The following is a 23,349-nucleotide window of genomic DNA, read 5'->3' as shown; positions in this document are numbered from 1 at the left end:
GGTGGTGGAGGAGCGAGCTCAGCGCGCAGCCTCGCTGACCTCGTGAAGCGGCTGGCGTAGTGTAGCTATCGCTACAAAATGCAAGCGGTTAAACTCTGCTAAACAGAGTTTTCACGTAGCCAAAGCAGAGCACACAGCTCCGGTTTATATACCCCATACCCTGACGTCACAACTTTAAACTGAATCACGTGACACCATGCGCCTTCTTACCGCCCTCTACCAATGACTTCAAAGGTCAAAGGTCTACGGTCATAGTTCAAGGTCAAAGGGGGTCTACTAAGTGGGCCACAGATGGTTAGGTATGTGCGCATAGCAGCACTAGCCATGATTTATCTCAAGGTCGCTTCAAGGTCATTCGAGGCTGCCGGTGAAATGCGTTGCAGCTATAGTAGTATAGGTTTCGCTAAAAAAACCTCGTTTCCTGTTTCTTACGTTCACGATATCGTTGACACGAGCTGGGCCAAATACACAGGATTTTAAATTATCATCTACAACAACGGAAAAGAGGGGCTCGTTATGACATACATGACAGAAGCAAACAGTCGCCGAAACCAAGGAGCATAGGGGATTTTTTTTTAATTTGTGGCGTTCATCAACGAGACAGTGATAGGGTAATAATTTTTAAAGATTTTTCTGAGGAAAAAAAAACAATCGCATGTTGTCGGTTGGATTCGAACCCAGATCCTTCGACTTACGCGCCCAGTGCTCTACCAATTGAGCTACGACAGCTTTTTTTTTTTCTTTATTGCCTGTCTTTGGCTCATGACATTGCACAACAAAAATACACATAACGCTATATACATACGACACTGTCGTGGTCAGCCAGCACGAGACTGGCGGTAAGCAGCATTGGGCTCGGTCAGTACTTGGGAGGGAGTCAATTGAGCTACGACAGCGGCTGTCCAGCCTCCTGCTTTAATATTTGTATGTAGCGCAACCGAACGTTGCGAGTGTTCACCAGCCCCACCACCGCCACGTATTTCATAATGAGCACCTCTTTCCATTTCCCTTGTCTGCTGAATAGTTTAACGAGGACCTCGAATCTGGCAGCCTTGGTGCGGTAGGTAGCATAAGAGGGTTCTCGCACAGCTTCCGCCCTCACCGTTCGACCATGTTCGTACGTGGCACTCGCGGTAATGCAGGACGTACTACGTCCGTCGCTGTGGTCGAGGGTGGCGCCGAAAGCAGACGTTCGGACAGCCGTCGCCGTCGCCGTTGTCTGTTGTAACCAGCAGTGGACACCTTAGTGGCGCTTTACGCTGCGAAATCAATGGAGCGGGAGCTTGGAAAGTAGAGGGCAAAATGGGTAAATTGGTTGTTGAGGGAAGGAAATGGAGCACTATCTGTCACACATCTCGATGGACACCTGAACCAGAGGGAAGGCGCATAACTGCCCTCTTGTAACAGTGGACACCTCAATCGTGCTTTCAGCTCCGTGGCGGTAGTGACACGTGCGCTGCGTGCGTTGGCATTGACAACGTTGTGCCAGAAACGCGGCGCTGAAGCCATAGGTCGTCGGAGTTCGTTGTGTTCATTGGCGTTGACAACGTTTTACACACCGATCATTTTATGGAAAGGAAGTGAGCATAACTGGCTCCCTGGGTCTGTGGACGCCTGAATCGCACTTATAGGTACGTGGGGTGATGAGAGAGAGTTGGGCTAGCCGTATGCGTTAGCGCTGACGACGGTTGTTGTGACTGACTGAGAGAAGGAAATTGCACGGGCCTGCCTACTAGCTCGAGCCGAGCCACCGCCGCTGCCACGTGCAGATAGAGAAGAGTTGAGAGATCAGAGGAAAGAGAAAAAGGAAAGAAAAGACGCGCGTCGCAGCAACAACCGCGTCCGCCGGAGCGGACGCTGCTGAGAAAACGGATAAGCGGCCGAAGCCGCGCTCGCCGAAGCGAGGACAGATACGACGGTGAGCGAACTCTCGCGATCAACCATTAACTGCCACCTGCCAGGGTTGCAGGGTGGGTGGGGACTTTAATGTAGATATAAAGACAAACAAAAGGAATTCCTTACCATTCAAGTGGGAGAACATCCCGTTGCTTTCTTTCGTAACGCCTCCCATGGCTGACAACCTCGCGAAATACTTGCGTGGACCTCTTATTTGAGAACCAGGCATTGGTGCAGCATGTTGAGCATATATTTATCTATTTCTCCGACCACAAAGCTTCCTTCATGACAATCAAGAACTGTTAGCGGAGTGTTTCGTGTGGAAGGAATATGTGTGAAAAATAACAAGTTTTCTGCAATTGTACACACATGTATTGCTCAAATTATTTGCCTCAATCTATCGAAAAGCTGAAAGAGCTGATGTGCTGCGCTCAAATTTCGCATTAGGAAGTAAAGTAATCGTCGGCAATTTTTTCTTCTGCTTTTATTAATCTCACATTGATGAAAGCCACAAGTTGAAATAAAAATACATCTTTGTTCCTTGGTTTTGGTGACTATTGGGTTCCGTCATGCAATAGTTTGACTTGTAGGGATTTAACGTCCGAAGCGACTCAGGCTATGAGAGACGCCGTAGTTAAGGGCTTCCGAAATTTCGACCATCTGCGGTTCTTTAAAGTGTACTGACATCGCACAGCACAAGGGCCTTTAGCATTTCGCCTCCATCGAAAGGCGCCCGCCACGCCTGGGATCGAACCCGCGTCTTTCGGGTCAGCAGCCGAGCGCCATAACAACTGAGCCACCGCGGCGGCTAAAGCAGTAGTGATCGGCTCATGGTTGTCTTTATGGGCATGCAAGGAAAAAAAAATTGGCGGGGGCTTAGCTTTGGTTAAGCCTGGTAGGTTGCGAAAGCAAAAGCGCAGCGCCTCCGACTTAAGGAACGCAGTGCGCCGCGTCTACAGGTCGCGCGTGGCTACCGGCCGCCGCGGCGCGACGACTCAAAGCGTCTTCGTTAATTTTTTTTATATTTTGTTTTTGATGTTGTTGCGACTGAGAGAAAGAAAACATAATCTGCAGCTGGTATGACGTCACAGCGACAGTAGAGCCACAGGTGCGCGGCGCGGCAAACACACACCGTAACTGCAGCCGGGCTCTCTAAAGGAGCGAGTTGGTCGCCCATAATCTACAGCTAGTATGACGTCACAGCGGCAGTAGCGCCACAGGTGCGCGGCGCGGCGTAACTGCAGCCGGGCTATCTGAAGGAGCGAGTTGGTCGCCCATATTCACTCCGCTAAAGGTCAAACGGAACTGCGGCCGGGTCACGCGAAGGCTTGAAAGTGCGAGTAGTATTACTTTCGCAATAAAAATGAAAATTGGTCTTTAAGGAAGGAAAAGGAAAAGACGAAGCAGCTGTCTTAGTTCTCGGTGGACACCTAAACCACGCCATGAGGGAAGGGTTAAAGGGACACTGAGGAGAGCACTGTTAATATTTTTTTTATAGTAAAATCCGATAGTTCGGCATGTCATGGCTTTGTTGCCCCTTGGCCGGCAGCGGAAGATGCATTTATTTCTAAGAAATTTGGATTCGAAGTTGAAAAAGTTTTTCCCGCCGCTTTGATTCAAACTTGGGATTCTCCTATGACGACACAGGACTAAGTGACGTGAAACATGACGTGCGCATGATGTACCGCAGACTCCGTGATTTCTGGCGGCCAGCAGTGCGGCCTAGCAGCAGCCGAACAGAAAGCTACCGCCGGCCGCACGTTGAAGGCATCTATCGGCTATTGCGGCCGTCGCTACAGTCGCTTCGATTACGTTTGCACTGGCGTTTTGCCAGCGTTACGATGGATCTCGTTCTTGAAGTCGTCAACGAAGTTCTCGCAAATAGACACCTTTAGCATACCGTGTACCTTGTTACCGCTAGCGGAATACCGGGAGCCCGCCTACCGCCGGAAAACAGGCGCTGATTGGTCCCGATGCTTCAGGAGCGCGCGTAGCTGCCGGGCACGTGGCGCCATCTGGCGACGTCAAGGACATTTGCGCATGCATTGGCTGCGCCTCAGGGATTTGTAGATTCTCGGGTCCTAGAGTTGCTAGAACCATTGGTTCTAGCAACACTGCCTTGTCCTATGACGTCATCACGCTTGTACTTGCGAGTTTAGCCTGTGGCGGCGATACCTGTATTTTGGTTCTTGCTCTTTTCTACGTTACAAGAGCTTTGTTGTCAGTATGAGTGGCGTTTTTGTAATCAGGAGCTGGTATTCTGTCGATACAAGCCAACTTCAATTTCTCCGCAAATCCTCGCGAAACTAGGAATAAATTACGAGAGTCAGCGAGGTCCGAAAGTGGGCATGCTTATGAGCGTGCGCGATAGGCTGATGATCCCACCACTACCGAAAAACATGCATCCCGTCCACCACAAGGATCGCAGAGAGAAACGGGCTGAAGCCCTCGGCAAATGTTTCAAAAACTATCCGATAGAAGACGTGGCCTACGTGGACGCAGCTAATTGCGGGAGGGGGAGAATGGTGATAGCGGTAGCTAGCGCCGAGACATATCTCCGAGCCGGCGCTTCGATCACGACGGACAGTCCCGAAATTGCAGAAGAAGCCGCCATCGCACTTGCAATAGTGGGCACGGATGCGTCAATGATAGTCAGTGACTCAAAGGTAGCAGTGATGAACTTTGCCAAGGGGAGGGTCTCCCCTCTGACGAACGGAATCCTGCGGACTGCAAGGGACGACCGCAAAATTCGCATAGTCTGGACACCTGCACACGCATCCCTGGCTGGAAATGAAGCAGCTCACGCACTGGCTCGAGGTCTTGCTTTCCGAGCCAGTGGCCATACCGAGGGCTTCGCAGACAGGGATCGTCTTGTAGGTTACAGAGAAATCACACAACATTATAGGCTCAATCGAACAAAGTACCCCGCTGCTGATAAATCATTGACAAAGAGTCAGGCCACCTCTTGGCGCCGTCTCCAAACTTATACGTTTCAGAACCCGGTTATGTGTGGTCGTTATTATCCGGGACAATATTCAAACGAGTGTAAGCAATGTAAGGCCAAAGCGGATCTCAACCATATTCTCTGGAAATGCCCTTTTGCCCCCCTGGAGGGACAAAAAATAAAGTCACTTGAACAATGGGAGGCTCTCCTACTCAGCTCCGATCCGGAGACTCAAACAAAAGTCGTCCAACTGGCCGAAGACGCCGCCAGGAGCCAAGACCTTCTGGCCGTCGTTTAGGCGGGGGGCCTATATGCCCTTCAGACTGTTGGCAATAAACGTTTTACAATCCAAATCCAATCCTCAGTGTCCCTTTAAAGGAGAGTGTAAAAGAATATAGAGAGAAAGAGGCGCTGAAGTGCAAGGCTTCGGAATAAAATTGACATCGCTCCGCGCACGAGCGAGGTTGCTCGATGGAGTGCCCTGAGTGCTGATGACCACGGTATGCCAGTAAATTAATGAGATGTTTTTTGCGACCACACAACATGCTTGAGCAGAAATGGCGTACGCCGGGTGAGAAAAAAAATTTCGTCGTTCAAGTGCATGTCGATATGTTTAGGTGCGCCCCATTAGGCACTACTTTAGAGCTAATAAATGGACTTCCTCATTTTGATCGTATCATAATATATAAGAACGCAAATAACCTTCTAAAGTTTGTGAAAAATTAGTTGAAGGCATTGAACGGGTCGTACACGCTTACACATAATGTCTCGTGTTTTCGTGTTGCCGCCGGTGCTCATTAAAAGAAAGGTTCGCACACAGTAAAAAAAGACCACTAATGCTGAACCATTTCTTGTTCTAGCACGCGTTGTAATGTCTTCGCTGAGTGCATAGCTAAAGCACAGCAGTAGTGCTTCGGCGTTTCACCTTCCACGCGAAGCGCAGCCATCTTTGCGCAACGTCGGGCAACAGTTTCGTTTTCTCGACAAAGCCAACATGGCGGGCCTAGTTCTTCGAGCGTTAAGAAATGGCGCTGCGCATTTTGCACCAGTTCTCCAAGCGTTAAGAGATGGCGTTGAGCATTTCGCCCTAGTTTTCCGAGCGTTAAGAGATGGCGCTGCGCATTTCACGCTAGTCTCTGAATGCTGAGAGATGGTGCTGCGCATTTCGCCTTAGTTCTCCGAGCGCTAAGAGATGGCGTTGAGCATTTCGCCCTAGTTTTCCGAGCGCTAAGCGATAGCGTTGAGCATTTCACGCTAGTCTCTGAATGCTAAGAGATGGCGCTGCGCATTTACCCTTAGTTCTCCGAGCGCTAAGAGATGGCGTTGAGCATTTCGCCTTAGTTCTCCGAGCGCTAAGAGATAGCGTTGAGCATTTCGCCCTAGTTTTCCGAACGCTAAGAGATAGCGTTGAGCATTTCGCCCTAATTTTCCGAGCGCTAAGAGATAGCGCTGCGCATTTCAAGCTAGTCTCTGAATGCTAAGAGATGGTGCTGCGCATTTCGCCTTAGTTCTCCGAGCGCTAAGAGATGGCGTTGAGCATTTCGCCCTAGTTTTTTTTTTTTTATTCGAGAAGTCTGCCATGAGGCATAAGTTGAGAAAAGGGGGAGTGGAATGTAGGTTACAGAAAGTTAAAAGAAGGAGTGTAGACCAGTTTCGGCGAGGTACTCGCATAGGCTGCTTGTGAAGTGATTGTCCATAGTCCACTTCACATAGTCCCCGTCGCGGTTCCACCACAGGCCGACCTCCCTGAGGAGCCGTTGTCTAATAGGGGCCGTCGCTGGGCAAGTCCACAACAGGTGCCGCACATCACAAATGTCCGGTGCAGCGCCGCAGTGAGGGCACCTGTCAGTTGCTGGCAGATATTTATCACCCCACCGATAACGGACAGAAGGGGTCAGGGCCGCCCCTGCCCGAATCCGGCGCACTGATACCTCCTCCTGCCGAGTAAGACTACGGGGGAGAGGGTGCGAACACGGAGGAATTAGAGCGCGTGTTCGCTGGCGCAGAGCTTGTGAATCGGAGACATGGGACAGGAACGGATCTGGGGGAAGAGGGGAAGGTGGCGGATCGTCTGATGTGTCAATGTGAATCATAGCATCTGCTTGAATGTTATGTGGATCGTGAGCATGACCGCGAATCCAGTGTATGCGTACAGGACATGGGTATTTTGCGCAGAGTCGGTGAATTGATTGTGTAATCTGGAATGTGCGTCGAACAGCCTTAAACTGTTTAAGGGCGGCGAGGGAGTCTGTATAAATATGAACTGCATTGAATGTAGGAACGAGCGGAAGGGAAGCAATGGCATTGTAAATGGCTTGAAGTTCCAATGCCAGGGGGGTACATGTATCTGCGGTGTACGTCGCACGAGAGTTGAGATGCGGATGGGAGGGACTATATACAGCAGTAACTCCCCGCTCTGCAGTATGTGATGCATCGGTGTACAATATGCACTCTTCAGGCAGATGCGCGGCTGATACCGACGGGGAAACAGTGGGGCGATTGTCTGTGAGCTGACAATACGACCACGGAGGGAGCGTCTTTAAACTATGAAGTTGTAGAGACTGTTTGCGAGCTCTGTTTGCCACCCGCTGATCGATGAGTTCACTGAGAGTATTAATTTGGGCGAACTCCTGAAGCACGGGTATGGGTGTCAAACGAGGCAAAAATGTTATGGCGCGCATAGCCTCACGATTGATAGCCTCAAGGGAGTCCCACTGTCTGCGGGTGAGACGTTGAAATTGTGCCTGATATATTATCCGTGGCTGAAGGATAGAGCGCACAAGCTGGCGGGCCGTATGAGCACGTGCGCCACCAGATCGCATAGCTATGCGACGAATCAGACCTATTGTAGCGTTAGCTGATTTACGTGTGGCTGTCAGCCAAGGGATGCCAGTCCCAGAGGTATGAAGGAGGAGGCCAAGAATACGAACAGTTTCTACCTGAGGAATCGGAGAACTATCTACTGCAAAATTTAAAGGGGCAGCTTTCCGTAAGCCGGCTTTGTTTCCAATGCGAATGAAACATGACTTAGTAGGCGAAAGGGTTAGACCCAGAGGTGGGAGGCGAGATGTCAAGACATCTAGCGCATGTTGGAGGGCCGACTGATGGATAGACGCATCTGGGTGACAGCACCACAAGGTTATGTCATCGGCGTACGCAAGCACACGGATAGAAGGGATGGTCTCTAGGGCTCTAACAAGAGGAATAAAAGCCACATTGAATAATGTGGGGGCGAGAACGGAGCCCTGGGGCACTCCTCTATTTGGAAGTGAAGTTACCAAAGGGCTTTCCATGGACCCGTACACCGAAGGTACGATTTGTTAAAAAGGCGTGAATGGATAGGAGAAACCGGTGAGGGAGACCAAGAGTTTGAAGGGAGGCAAGAATGGCAGAGTGAAGGATGTTATCATATGCCTTTGTTATGTCTGTCGCGATCACCGTTCGAACGAGGTGACTATGCGGAGAGTGGTGAAGCACGTCAGTAGCCAAAGTAGCAAGACCATCCTCCGTTCCAATTTGGGGACGGAAACCTATTTGGGAATCTGGGTAACAATCGTGTGATTCTAGCCACCACGACAAGCGTGCGGCGAGAATGCTTTCGTAAAGCTTGCAGATGGTAGGCGTGAGAGAAATTGGACGGAGGGCCGAAAGAGATACTGGAGGCTGACCTGACTTGGGTATTGGGACCACAATGGAATGCTTCCACTCTCCAGGGATGACACCAGAACGCCACACTTGGTTGAAAGTATCCAGTAGGGTTTGCAAAGCAGACCCATCCAAGTTACGGAATAAAGAGTTTGGTATGCCGTCGTGCCCGGGAGAAGTGGTAGTTTTGAGGCGTTCAATGGAGGCTAGCAATTCTGCCATGGTTAAATCAGAAGTAACCTCATCGGAAGGCTCTGTAACCGATAAGACTGGGGGAGATGTAGGGGTGCAGTCATGGTGTGGAAAAAACTGACGGGCCGCTTGTTGTGCAAATGTATCTTCGTCCACATTCAGCGCGAGGCGAATGCTTTCAGTGTAATCTGCAACCTGAGAAGGGCGCTCCATGGCGTGAAACACTCTCCAAAGATGTCGATTGCCCTGCGTAGAGGACAGGCGGGCACACCATGCAGCCCAGCGTTTCCTGCCTAGTTGCTTTGCATAACGCCGCGCTCGGGCGGTAGCTCGGTGAAGAGAGGGAAGAGCCAAGGGGTCCTCAGGGTTGCGAGAAGCATAATGATCGGCCTGGCGACGAAGAGCCCACAGATTCAGGAGGTGTATGTCCGGGTTTGGGTCGCCTTCATTTACAGTACTGGTAATAGTATGAGGTGCGAGAACATCAGAGAGGGTAGACACTGCTGAAGACGGGTTGAATGCAGTTAAACGATTGTCAGCACGTACAGAGTCCCATGATGTTATGCGTACGCTGCGGCGTACTTTCCGTAGACGCGAAGGAGTGAGGGAGATAAAAATAGGGCAGTGATCACTACCCCAAGAGTCTGATTCAACATCCCAACGAGGGTTACCGGGCCCTAACCACCAAGTCAAGTCAGGTGAATACGGGCCACCTCTTGGGCGGGTAGAGGTATTCGGGTGGTTTAAAAGTTGAAAGGAATTATCTGAAAAGCTGCCTTGGATGTGCGCACCCCTTGAGGAATCTGCTGGGTAACCCCACGAAGTGTGTGCGCCGTTGAAGTCTCCACCAACTAGAATAGGGATACCCGGGTTGGTACAACGAAGGAAACGTACCCATCCAAGATTGGGAGATGCGGAGCTAGGACGGCCATAAAAAGAAACTAGAATAAGAGGGGTGCGTGCTGGTTTAACAAGAATGGCGACGACCTCTTGACGTGTGTTGCACCACCGTGAAAGGTCTAGCGGAGTATGGGGAATGGATCTGTGAATATAAATTGCAGATTTACCTGGGGTGAGGGAGGAGGCGATGCAACGGCGATCAGGGATCGAGGGTGAATTGTATGCGCAGAATCCTGAAAGGCGTGGTAGTGAATTATGCTCTTGCAACAGGAACGCCCATGCCTTCAACTTTCCGTCACGAAGGCGGATATTCACCTCAGTGGCCTTATTAGCAAAGCCTCGACAGTTCGACTGCATCACCATAGATGATGCACTATCCATGGCTAGGCCGAAGAGCTTCTATGATGAGGGAGGTCAACTGCTTCATGAGCGCCAATATTTTATCCACTGTCGGGGTAGTCACGGTTAACGGGTGGTCGGCACATGATTGTGGTCCAGTGGTTATTGGGGGTGATTCCTGTGAAGATTGCTCCCGAGTGGTTAATGTTCTTCTAGAGGAGTGAGAACGTCGCTGTTCCCGGCGCTGGGTGAGTTCGTCTAGTCGACGGCGAGCCTCCACGATAGCATTTTCTAAAGCTGCGTCTTCATCTGTGGAATCCACTTGTGAGGGATGCACTGGTCGTGTTGGTGTATCATTTGATCTACAAAGGCGAGCCGCTTGTGCGTATGAACGCTGCCCTAGTTTTCCGAGCGCTAAGAGATAGCGCTGCGCATTTCACGCTAGTCTCTGAATGCTAAGAGATGGTGCTGCGCATTTCGCCTTAGTTCTCCGAGCGCTAAGAGATAGCGTTGAGCATTTCGCCCTAGTTTTCCGAGCGCTAAGAGATAGCGCTGCGCATTTCACGCTAGTCTCTGAATGCTAAGAGATGGTGCTGCGCATTTCGCCCTAGTTCTCCGAGCGCTAAGAGATGGCGCTGCGCATTTCGCATATTTAGAGTCGCTGGATAAGTAAAAATTATTCCGTGACTGCACCTATCGTCTATTGCTAATTCCTAGCTGCTAACGTGCTAAACTTATAAAAAGCTGTCGACATGCTGCTGGTTGTCTTTCGCTGATTCCCAAGAACAAAAGTAATGTTTATAAGACCTACAAATTTTAGGGCAACCTGAGCTATCACAACAATCACATGCCTCGCGCTGGTCACGCGACACTCCCGTGACCGGATGTAGACAATCTATCCGCAGACCGTCTACATCTCTCGCTTTGGGACGTTAAACCGCCATAAACCAAACCTCTTTATAGCAGCTTTCACTGCAAAACTTGGGTTTCTTTACTTGTGTTTGGCATCTGAAAGGAAAAGTATAGCAATGTAGAAATGCAGTGAATCATAAAAATGCACTGCCCGGGCAACAAGCATAACGAACACAAAACAGCATAGCAAAACGTTTATGTTTGGGGCGTTTCCGCACCGATCGTAAAACGGACGCACGCAGTATACGAGGTAAACAAAATGGCGTGTGCCGTTTATATAGCGTCATATTTGCGTGATGTTTCCTCGTATTGAGCGTTCCCTTCGGGGCAGATTGCACGTACGCCCGCTCCATGCGACCCCTGTATATTGCACCCTTCGTTGGCAGAGCTGTATACGTGCTATATCCGTAAACAAAACCACGACACCAAAATAGCGTGTCTTAAAGGCTTCACCGTGACGTCATCGCAATGATTGCTCGATGTGCTTTCTCATTCGTTGTAATCCTCCGGCCTTATATTTCATGTAGCAAAACAAATAAAGGGATTGGATTGATATCACATGTTAACCCTGCAAACAAAATTTTGCGTTTTGGTCAAAAAAGCGAAAAAATTGCGAGGGCACTTTAGCAACTGAAGTGTTGAGAGGCGAAAGCCCAGGACACTATGCCGTGACGACTCCCGATGGATGTGACGTCACATCGTTCCCGTGGCTATATCGATACCCAAGTTATACACCTTTCGGGGGTCTTAAGTGTTAGTTACGCTTTACACATTTTTCCATATAATTTGACACAAATCCGACGTTTTTCCGACCATTCTGTGACAATTTTTCACTATGCCATGACGACTTCCGGTGTATGCGACGTCACACTGTTCTTGTGCTATATCGACGTCCGCGCTATATCGACGCAATTTCGACATTTTTGCCTATAATTAATTAACTAATTAATATACAGTCATCAAACTTGGCTTCTAGGTTTATTTTTTCCTCCTCTATCTGATGGAACCATTGGTTTCTTCTATCTTTTTCAGTTCGCGAGTTAAACGCGTGTGACACGCTTTGTTAACGGACACGGTTTGTTAAAAGCCTGCTGACAGCCGCAAAGAACGGAAGCAAATTTGCATCCCAGTATGCAAAGAATTGAATGCAATTAGTGTGTCGCTTAGTCATACGAGGCGCTGTGTTGCGAAGGTGACGCGGCATAGCGTTGTGCAGTTAGAGGGCAAATTATGATTAGCTTCAGAGAGAAACGCGTTTTCATTGGTCAGCATGTGGTCAGGTGATGTTATGACGTCCGTATCGCACTCTTGTTGACTGGAGGAAAACGCCCCCTTCTTTAGCAGAACGGTGGCCCTGGGATGTAAAGACTTGGCAGGATACGTTCGACTACTGACTGCAACAAGGACGCAAATCCCTTAGAATCTTTTTAATTGAGCTATACATTCCTAATTAAAGTTTGTTGATCGTGGAAAATAAAGTTCAAACGGAGCGGGAATTTTACATTTATGCTTCCAGTAATCATCATCATCATCATCTTCAAGTTGAGCCTTCTCATGAGAAAAGCCTTTCTACTTGACTTCCAGTCATTTACATGTTCTTAAGCCAGCCATACTGTGCAATGTCAGTGCACGTAAAAGAACCCCAGGTGGTCGAAATTTCCGGAGCCCTTCGCCACGGCGTCTCTCATAGCCTGAGTCGCTTTGGGACGTTAAACCCCCCATAAACCAAACCAAACCAAACTATCCCAGGGTATTTGACGCCATCCGTCCATCTCTTTGCCTCGCTGTTAGAGTTTCAATGCGAGTGCATTAGAAGCTTCATCGGGAGGAAAATGTTCCGTCGGTCATTAAATTCGGATAGGAGGGAAGTAACGTCACCAGACCGGAAGTGACGTCATTTTAGGTAAAGGAATCAACAGTTTCTAATGCTATTGCATTGCCAACACATTCTGTAATTAGGTTTCCTCGTGAATTTTTCCTCTTGCTATCCACTGTAAACTGCTGTAAACCTCCGTTTAGGCTTGCAACCACAGAACGCCAGTTATAAATAAATAAATAAATTCTTTATTTCACTCATGAAGTGAGGGAGTGCGGGAAAAAAAGCTGAAAATTCAGCTTGACTAGTTCCCAGCTCCCCAGAGTACAAAAAATTCAGGAAACAAAAAAAGAGAGGCGAAGAAAAAAATAAAATAAAATAATGGCAGAGCGGCATAAGAACAGCACAAATCAAAATACAGAAATGTTTTGTTTACAAATTCAGATCGGCTTGTACAAGGATAATAAACAAAACAATTCTAATTGAACTGTATGAGACAACGGTGATAAGCGAAAGTACATGCCGGAAAAAGCCCGAAAAAGCAAGAACGTTACATAAGTAAAGGAAAGAGACGAAGAAAAACAATGCGCATGAACAGAAAAGCGTCGCTCAAGGAAGGGTACAGCGTACATATGCAGAATGCGAGAAATACACCATCATATGAACGGATTGTTGTCTGTGAACAGTAATTTCAGTTCTCTTTTTGAAGTTAGCTCGGGAGTGATACCGTTTCTGTAACAGATATTTAACAAGTGTGGTAGCATTCTGTTTATCATTTGTCGTCCATAATCTGTCCTGCACGTTTTTACTAACCAAGGCTGTGTGCTTCTATATTCATAAGCTAGTGTCCTTTTACAAAGAGATGCCAACCGTAATAGACAGTGAGTGTTGTTTTTTATTTCAATCCTATAACGTGAACACAAGCCGTGCGAGTATAGGCTGTCTATTTTCATTATACAATATTTCGAGAACAAAAGGTGGGAAGGGTGACTTCTGGGGACGTTTTCAATGTTTCTTAACATTTTTTTTTGCAATGTCAGGATTTTTTGCAAATTTCCTTTGGTTGTATTCCCCCAGACTAATTGGCAATAGTTTATGTGTGAGTGGAATAGTGCATTGTACAATAAAAGTTTAACTTTTGGAGGTAGAGTATATCTGTTTGCGTACGTTACCCCCACGATGCAAGACAGTTTTGAGATGACGTGGCTCACGTGATTGTCCCACGTCATATTTTCGGTGAAATATACTCCAAGTATTTTAAATGTGTTTACTATCTCTATCTTTGAGTTGTTCAACTTAATGTCTCTGTCAATGCTAATAATTTTGTTTTTCGCATGGTATAGGACAGCCTTCGTTTTACTAACGTTTATTTTTAATTTGTTTAGTTGGGCCCATATGTCTAATTTCTCAAGAGTTTTGTTCGCTTTAGTGATGACCTCATCTGCGCTAGCTGCAGTGAACAACAGTGTCACATCATCCGCGTAAATGACAAATTTCACCGTGGGATCGATGCTTACGATGTCATTTAGGTACAAATTAAAAAGAAACGGGCCAAGAATACTCCTCTGAGGCACACCTGCAGAAATGGGCAATACATGGGACGAGTAGCCATTTAAATATACGTACTGGTTTCGATCATTTAGGTAGGATGTCAAAAGCGATAGCACAGTTCCACGGAAGCCGTACATTTCAAGTTTTTTCAGTAGGATAGAGTGATTTAAGTAATCAAAAGCTTTAGTGAAATCGACATATACCCCAAGGGCTACTTCTTTGTTTTCGAGAGATTCTAAAACAAATTCCTTTTGCTCCAGCAGTGCCATTTCTGTTGATCTGTGTTTTCTGAAGCCGTATTGCGCGTCGTGAAGGATATTGCATTGTTCACTAAAATTTGTTATTCTAGAGAGAATCATTTTTTCAAATCCTTTAGAAAAAACAGGAAGTATTGACACGGGTCTAAAGTTTGTAAATTCATTCTTACTTCCTTTCTTGTGCAGTACACTCACTTTGGCAAGCTGCATTTGCTTCGGAAATAGTCCTTGAGATAAGCAAAGGTTATATATTTGAGTTAAGCACCCTGCTATGTCTTCTATCACATACTTTACTGGTTTTATTACAATGTCGTCTGCGTCAGCACTTTTACTGTTATTTAAGGCCATGAAAACCGATATCACCTCTGACTCTGATATTGGCGTTAGGAACATAGATTTCTCGTTTCGAGTATCAAGAGTATTTGAATCGACGAAATTACTAGTTATATCTGTAAAATGGCTGTTAAATGCATTAGCTAAATCAATGCCTGTCAATTCCTTACCCCCATTCTGAATTGTTGTTATTGGGCTTGAACCTGAAGACCTGCCCAGAAGTGCATTCAGTTTCCTCCATAATTCATCTGATTTATTCATAGAGGAAAACTTGTCACAAAAATATTGATCGCGCGCTCTCCGTATTTCCGTCGTCAGTTTATTTCGAAACACTTTAAACTCTTTAAATATGTCAGGGTCTCGTGTTTTTTCAAACTTTTTGTAAAGCTTTTCCTTTTTACGAATTTTCTTCAGTAATTCAGGTGTAATCCATGGCTTCCTAATGTTCTTACGTTTCTCTGCATGTTTATAAGGAAAACACTTGTTGTATATACGTAAAAAGGCCGTTAAAAACAAAGCATAAGCCCTTTCGGCAGCTGTTTCATTGAGAACGTCGCTCCAATCATGCCTATTAACTTCCTCTTTGAAAGTGTTCAGTTTTTTTGTCGAAATATCCCGAAATAATTTAGTTGTCACTTTTCTATTAGGAAATTTACTTTTCGGAATGCACATAAAAGTGGCGCGGTGGTCACTGATATCTGTATTTATTACACCTGCGTTCAGGACAGGCATATGCGTATTGGTTATAAATAGGTCAATTAGTGATTCAGACTGCAGTGTAACACGTGTAGGATTGGAAATCACGTTCTGAAGAGCGAAGGAATTCAATAGATTTTCAAATTCAATTTTCGTGGGGTTGTCTAGAAGGAAGTTGATATTGAAATCACCACCTAAAATGACATCGTATTTGTTTTCGCTTATAAAAGATAAGAAAGAGTCGAGAAAGCCAAAAAAGGATTTTAAGTTTCCGCTTGGGGGACGATAGATAACTGCCACAACCTTCCTTTCGATAACAAGAGACAGGACTTCATAATCAGGGTGGACAAAAGAAAATTCATGCAACACTTCAGATTGAAAATGTTTTTTTACCATCAACAGTACGCCACCACCGCGACTGTTCATGCGATTGATAAAGTGTGAGTCGTACAAAGGAAGCTTGAATACATTCTTATGTTCAGTATACCAAGTTTCGGTCAGCATGACCGTATCAAAATCAAAGCCTAACTGTGTAAAAAGCAACTCGAGATCGGCTGTCTTAGCCACCGCTGAACGAGCATTTAAATGAAATACACTAAATGATTGCGGGTTCTGAGATCCGCAAACATTCAGAAATTCACTTGGCATTAAACAACCAGAAGTGTCCAACGCCATGTGCAATGAAGGAAATGTACTTTGACGCTGTCACTGACAAAACTGAAACTGAAAAAGACTAACGAAAAAGGAACGCGTAATAAAGCTAAACAGCTTTATCCAAATCTGCTGTACACGCAACATGAATTGCATTCGCCCCGTCTCGCTGTCTGACAAAAATTTTCCCATTTCTGTGCCAAACGTACTTGAAGTTGTTGTTTTTAGCCCAGATTTTTGCGTCCCTAAGCAACTCCTTGTTCCTTTTTGTCAAGTTCTCGAGCATAAAGCAGTTTGTTTTCATTTGGTTCAGTTCTGCCCTCTTGCTCAAGAACAGATCTTTGTGTGATTGTCTTGAAAACCGGACAAGAATCGCTGGGACCTTATCTTTAGCTGCTGGCAATCGATGCACAGCGGCCATGATTACAACCATCGGCACCCTATGGCGAGAGTGGTGGCGGTTGCCATCTTGGCGTGCCGAGCACGTTGGTCCACAGAAAACGATAAGGACGATAGTGATGTCGTTCGGTTATTGCCAGTAGTCCATGCGTGTTCTCACTTTCGCCGTGCACATTACACGATGAGTCTACAAGCACGGGGTGGCGGCAGTGGTGATGTTGAGATGCAGGCGGGTTAGCCTTAAAGTGATACTATGCTGGCAGTCGCTCCATACGTACAGGGTCGGTCAAAAGTTCCCAGGCCATAGGGCCTGTTTCTAAGCACTATAGTCCGGCAGTTATTACATCACCCCCGAAGCTCAAAATATCTCTAGAGGGTAGGAGAAGCATCATTCTAGCCTCCGAGAACCTTGATAGCTTTATGGGCATCTTGAGTTCCAGGGTGTATTGATGAAAAGCAGACCCCGTGGCCTGGGAACTTTTGACCAACCCTGTACCTCGTATTCAAAATAATAGTTCTCTCTCCCCCCCTCCCCTCCCCCTCATCGCCACCGCGGCTGCAGAAGGCCTGTGTCCTCAAAGAACTACGTACGCTTTATAGTCGTCAAAACAGTATCAGACGACGCTGTACAGTGTGGGCGCAGTGCAGACGACTTTACCGTAAAAATTGGTCTCAGCCCTACAGTACAGCACAGAGGGACAGGACGGGACAAGTTTTATCGTGTTTCGTTACGCAAGAAAAACGCCGCATGGGCGTCGCTAAAACTCTGCACTACACTCTCTATTGCTTGCCAGTTACCGCCTCGTAGCTTTCACAGCGTTTCGCTATTTTTAGTGAGCCTGTAGAGTACGTACTCGTAACTAACCTGTCCGGTGTGCAGTCAACCGTCTTTGCGCAGTTGCAAGCACAGCATATCAAATGGGGTGCATCGTTAACTGTAGTCCTGGCTTCTGCACTCTTTCTGCTTCTGCGAAGTCTCTGCGGGATTAACCACATGTGCAAAAGCACCGTTCTGACTCAGGATTATGCCAGCCGTTAGGTCGCGAGCGTTAAAACTTACTTTATGGTCTGCACCGTCCCGTAGTTACGGTGCTCGGGACAGAGGACACAGAGCAAGCACTTACAAGTCGATCTTTACGCCAGAAAGCGTAGCTCAGGGGAAAGGGCGAAGCGTTTCGTAGGGGAAAACCTGTGCAGCCGCAAATAGTGCGTCCTTATGCACGGTGTTTCACCTAAGCCTTTCTGCAGTTATTAAAAATATTCTTTTCTCAGTAGCGCGCTTTTTCGGCATAGCGTTGTCAGTGGTGTATACATCAGAATACAGCTAAGACGTGCTAATAGCACGCTGTTTAACTAATATTGAATGGTTGACTTTTTAACTATTACTGTTAGGCTCCATAATTATTGAGAGGCGTCTAGCCCACAGTAATTAACATCCATATTAGTTTTTAGAATTTCGAAAGTGCGCCTAGCCTCGATGCTGTGGCCCAACAAATTTTGGCCACATTGCGCCAAAATACTATATGCGCTTTCGAGAATCTTTCAGGCAAAGCAACCTCTCCAGAGCACATAACTCGTCGAGGTGTGCAAAATTTGTTGACCTACAGCGCCGAGGGTAACCGCTTCTTCGAAATTCTAAAAACTGACATCGATACTACTTACAGCGGGCTACACGCTCCACAGTAACTAAGAGCCCTAACGGTAATAGTTAAAAAGTTACCTATTCAATATTAGTTAACCAGCACGTCTTATCTGCATTTTGGTGTACTACACCTCTGACAATGCTATGCCGAGAAAAACGCTCTTCTAACTCAAAAAAAAACCTATTTTGAAAAAAAATTGCGGAATGCTTAGCTGAAACACCCTGTGCTGTGGTCCGTGACATAAACGCTTACACTAATCTTCGAGAAGCGAACACCGTTACAAGCCTGTCTTGATGTGGAGCTATTGTTTCTGAAGTAAAGTGGTTGAGATTTAAAGAATACTTCATTTTGCGTCTCAGGTCCTGGGCGCTTGTTCAAGTGGGTGTCTGGGATTGCTACTCAGTCCAGTGTGTGGGGTTACCCTGAGGAGAACTACAGACACGTCCGGACACTTGCTGAGCCCAAAACGCCGATAGGCAGTGTCGATAGGCTTCGGCCAAGCAAACGCAGTTTTCCCGTTTGTGCGCGGTATACGTTTTCCAAAAGTGGTTCTAATTCATCGGCTGTTCGGCAATAGATAAGGTGTAGAAAAAAAACGCCGGCCTCCCACCCATTCTGCTCGAAGCGACAACGATGGATCGTCACTAAGTAGCTATATATGCATACTCGGTGCACATTTTTCATAACAACCATGACTCACCTGGATTCGACACTGCACCGATGAGTTGGTAAAAATTCTGCGAAAGTGATCTATCCGCGCCCGGTAACTCTATCCGCATCTACATGAATGCGACAGAAGTCGACTCCAGTCCAACTTTTTGAGGAAAACTGCAAAAACGTCGAGGAAGAGCGTAGAGGACGAGTCGTGCCTTTCCTTCTCAAAACTTGCTCTTCCCTCAAAAAGTGGAGTGGAGTCGACTTCTGCCACATTCATGTAAACGCGGCTTCTGATTGACTCATCTTCATCATCATCAGCCTGACTACGCCCTATGCAGGACAAAGGCCTCTCCCATGTCTCCCACGTGACTGAAGTTCGTTGAATGCTTAGTCAAGTTTTCCACTGCGCAAACGAAAGTAGATTTCACGTTTCAGAGATGCTTTCGGGGCGAATACATACCGGAAATATTTTTCCACATTTCTGCAAAGCCGGATGCCTGCAGCGCCATCTTGTCGGTAACTTTATCGCAGGTCCTGCGGCTCCTGCAGAAGGGCAACAAGCGACGCACCGTGGAGCCGACGGCGGCCAACCAGACCTCGTCGCGCTCTCACGCCCTCCTGCGGGTCTCCATCCGCCAGTCGAGCAGGGACCTCCGCGACCCGGACTCGGCGAGGCATCGCGTCGGCAAGCTCTTCATGGTCGACCTGGCCGGCTCCGAGCGAGCCTCCAACACAAAGGCAAGGACGAACACTCGTCGTGGTATACCGTTGCGTAAGATTGCGCTCTAGCTCACTTAGCAGTGGGCGCAAGCATGGGCTATTAACGAGGTGCGGGTGCGAATTATCCGGGTGTTTATTCGCGAGGATATTTTTTTTTTGTTAGAAATGCAGTTAAGTGTCGATTATATATATTTTTTGCCACAACATAAATTTTCGCATCATCTGGAATGTGCTTGATCCAAAACATGTCCTTTCATTTATTCATAAAAACATACAAAAATAAATCGGATGATTTATTATTACTGTATGTTTTATTGTATGATTGTATTGTGTGATTGTATTGTGTGATTGTATGATTTATTATTATTGTAGCAATTACGCCGTCCGTGGCTCTCGTGTCGCTGCGACGCCGGCACCCTTCCTTGTTAAGGTAACTAACCAAGCTAAGGAGGGTGCATGGCGGGAAAGCTAACCACAGGGGACCAGCGGGGCAGGTCCCCACAAGGAGTGTAGACAGAGGAATGTGCATTTGTTAATACCCCGGTCCCCTGTAATCAGCGCTGTTTTGACCGCAGAGTAAATATTTTTGAAACCTGTTCCATTGCAGAACACTGGACTGCGGTTAAAGGAAGGGGCCCACATCAACAAGTCTCTCCTGGCGCTGGGCAACGTCATCAACGCCTTAGGTAAGTTTCCGCTTTCTCCTCTCTTAATAAAGCTCTGTTCTGCTCACTTTTCTGTTTCTGACGTCACTGCAAGGGGATCTGCAGGTGTAGGCCTACTCTATTCTGGGGTATGAAATTTATGAAGTGGCAGTTTCATCCGCAGCGAAAACTAAAGGTTTTTCCAAATCTCATGCGTATCGGGCACATCCTACTGTAATCGAGGGGCGAATTTAAATGGAAGGAAGTGGCGGAGGATGGACGCTGCTTCCCATAAATCCGTCCGTGCTGCGACCTGTAATGCATTATTCCTGCTAACTCTATACGGCTGCAGGTTTCGTTCGTTCGGAAGTCGGTGTAAACGGAAGGTGTGTGCCACGGGCTGCTGCAAAATGCGTCGCCCGAGAACAGGCTCAGCGATGACGGCGCCGCGCGTCTGGAACGGCGGTCTGGAGAGGAGCGCTAGTCGAAGAACGTGTGTATGTAGAAAAATATAGAGCGTTCTCTAGCTATACATAAATTCATGTCCCTCCGAAATTCTTTGCCTCAATATGCCGTGAGGTGGGAATGCCCCAACAGCTCTCGCGGAATATCGCGTTACACAGTGCTAACCGTCCTATGAGTTTTTTTTAGTGCGAAGCACTATACTTGACGGGGTCGAACCCAACCAAGAATCTTGTGGCATCCCTGACCTTGAGGATGCAGAAACAAAATAAATATTCTCGCGAGAGGTTTTCGAGCCCGCGGCGGCTCGAACTGACCAGCTTCGCAGGCCACTGCGCGAGAACACAAGGCTATCGCCGCAGTCGATCATGCCACACAATCTCGCTCTGTGCATTGCACGTCGCTGCTTTCATCAGCTTCCGTCTGCGGCGCGAACAGGTCCGATCAGCTTAACCTCGATCAGAGCTTAACCTGAGTCGCCAGACGTGCCGACTACGCAGCAAAGCGAAACCATGAGCCGATTAGGCTTAACACATGCTTTAGCGCATCTACTCTGTTTCTACCACTTTTTGTTCGGTTATCTTGCTGTCCTAACATATTTCTCTTCGAGGTCACCTCGCTTATGTATTTTATTTACATCCTACCTGGCTACATTTTTCATCCCCACCATGCGATTCTTCAGTGCATTAAGGGCTAAAATATATATAATAGCCACGCGACCTTACTGCTAACGCAGTCTTCTACCTTTTCTTTGGTGTGTTTAGTTTTTCTTTCTCTCCGGTTCCATTCGCAGCTATGAAGCGCTTGTAACCGCACTCATATTCCCTTTTTTTTTTCTGGCCTAGGCCTCTCAGGGTCGCGCACGTGCTAAATTTACCGGACCTTCTGTAGGCGGCCACCGGTGCCTCCCTTGTACCCTGACATTCACGAACGCTGGTGCCTGTTACGCACCACGTCATCGGCAACGCATCCATGCGTGGGGGGGGGGGGGGGGGGGATTTTAGTTTTGCTTCCGTCGCGCTTACGCTGCTCCTTCCGTAGAAAAAGCCACATAGCACGTGCGCCACCATGGGACGTGTTGCAGCTCCCCCGCCCCCCACGCCGCCTCCTGACTGGTTTCACTCAATAAAACTTGCACGCCGGTAAGGTGGTCCATGACTTAAAAAAGGAAAGTTAAACCGAGTAGACGTGCGAAAGTATGCGTTAAGCCTAATCGGCTCATGGCTTTTCTTTGCTCGGTCGTCGGCACGTCTGGCGACGATATTAAGGCGAAAGCCTTTAATGCCTCATACTGTCGTTAGCAGACGCGTCGGCAGAAGTGTCGACAGACGCGTCGGCAGATTCGTCCGCCTTTCGGCGTCACTGCTTAAAAGGCTCAAGGTTCCAGCATGAATAAAGGCGCATCTAGTGAATGCATAGGCTTCATAAATAAAATAAAAGGAGTATAGTCAGGAAAAATAAAAAATAAAAAGAAAATAAACAAAAATAAAAACAAAATAAATACAAGGTGTGAAAATAAAAAACAATAACAACAAGAAAAGGGGGCAAAATAAAAAAATATATGAAACATAAAAAAGTAAATAATAACAAACAGTGCGCCAGGAAAGGCTTTCGCCCTGAATTTTTAGGCTCAGGTTATAAGCCCTGATGGAGGTTAAGCTTTGATCTGATTTGTTCACACAGCAGATGGAAGTTGACGAAGAGGACGATGTGCAATCCACAGCGCGTGAATGTTTTTCAGTTTAACAGAGGCGTCATAGGATGCGGCGATAGCACAGTGCCCTCGTGCAGTGGCCAGCGAAGCTGATCTGTTCGAGCCGCCAAGGGTTCGAATCCCAATTGCGGGCAATATCTATTTATTTACTCAAGGTCGAAGTCGAAGTGGAACCGTCACATAGATGCAATTATTAACAAGGCATCGAAAACTCTTCGCTTCCTCCGACGAAACCTTCGTTTAGCAAACTCAAACACAAAGCTCTTGGCGTACAATTCGTTAGTGCGCTCGAAAGTGGAATACGCCTCCTTGATATGGAATCTGAATCAAACATACTTGGTAGCGAAACTGGAGTCCTTACAAAATAAAGCCGCCCGGTTTATATCCCAGAACTATTGGCGAACATCGAGTGTAACAGAAATAAAAAAGGACCTGCACTTGCCTTTGCTCGAAAAACGGAGAATGTTTTCACTTCTATCCTTTTTTTCACAAGATATATCATAGTCATCCTTCCTTTGCTATGTGCCATATCACACCGGCCCGTCACATTTTTCCACGATTTGATCACGAAATGAAAGTAGAACCTATCTTTGCCCGAACCAATCTCTTTTTGCACTCGCCTCTCCTCCTTGCCATCCGTCAGTGGAATCAGCTCACTCGCACCGTTGCATCTCTCAAAGATCACGACAAATATGAAGTCTTTCTGACACGCTACCTCGAGTTGTAGTGTTGACCCTTCCATATTGTGTATGTATTGTGAAAAACCGCACTAAGATGAACATGTATGTTTACAGTGGTTTATGTGTATTTCGTGATGGTGTACGCAGCTGCTACCTTTGTAGTCATTGCAGTTTTTATACTGTTTCATTTTTTTTCACTGTTATTTTCCCCCCCTATGTAATGCCCACACGGGCCCTTAGGGTATTTGAATAATAATAAAAAAAGAGGTCAGAGGCTTCAGCGATGGCCCGGCTTTTG

At 47.1% G+C, this 23,349-nt stretch overlaps 1 protein-coding gene across 1 annotated transcript in view; it reads left to right on the top strand.

Moving 5' to 3' along the window:
- The window catches only part of LOC149348889 (kinesin-like protein KIF19), a 161,260-nt gene that overhangs the window by 81,483 nt on the left and 56,428 nt on the right, over positions 1-23,349 (top strand). The window contains exons 7-8 of the mRNA XM_089541010.1: positions 19,363-19,569; positions 20,159-20,237. Coding sequence (XP_089397136.1) covers positions 19,363-19,569; positions 20,159-20,237 — 286 coding nt within the window. The remainder of the gene's footprint in view (positions 1-19,362; positions 19,570-20,158; positions 20,238-23,349) is intronic.

The sequence above is a fragment of the Amblyomma mixtum genome, chromosome 4, assembly GCF_055824585.1.
Source record: "Amblyomma mixtum isolate Tamu chromosome 4, ASM5582458v1, whole genome shotgun sequence".
Classification (NCBI taxonomy): Eukaryota; Metazoa; Arthropoda; class Arachnida; order Ixodida; family Ixodidae; genus Amblyomma; species Amblyomma mixtum.
This window is presented reverse-complemented; position numbering and strand designations above follow the sequence as displayed.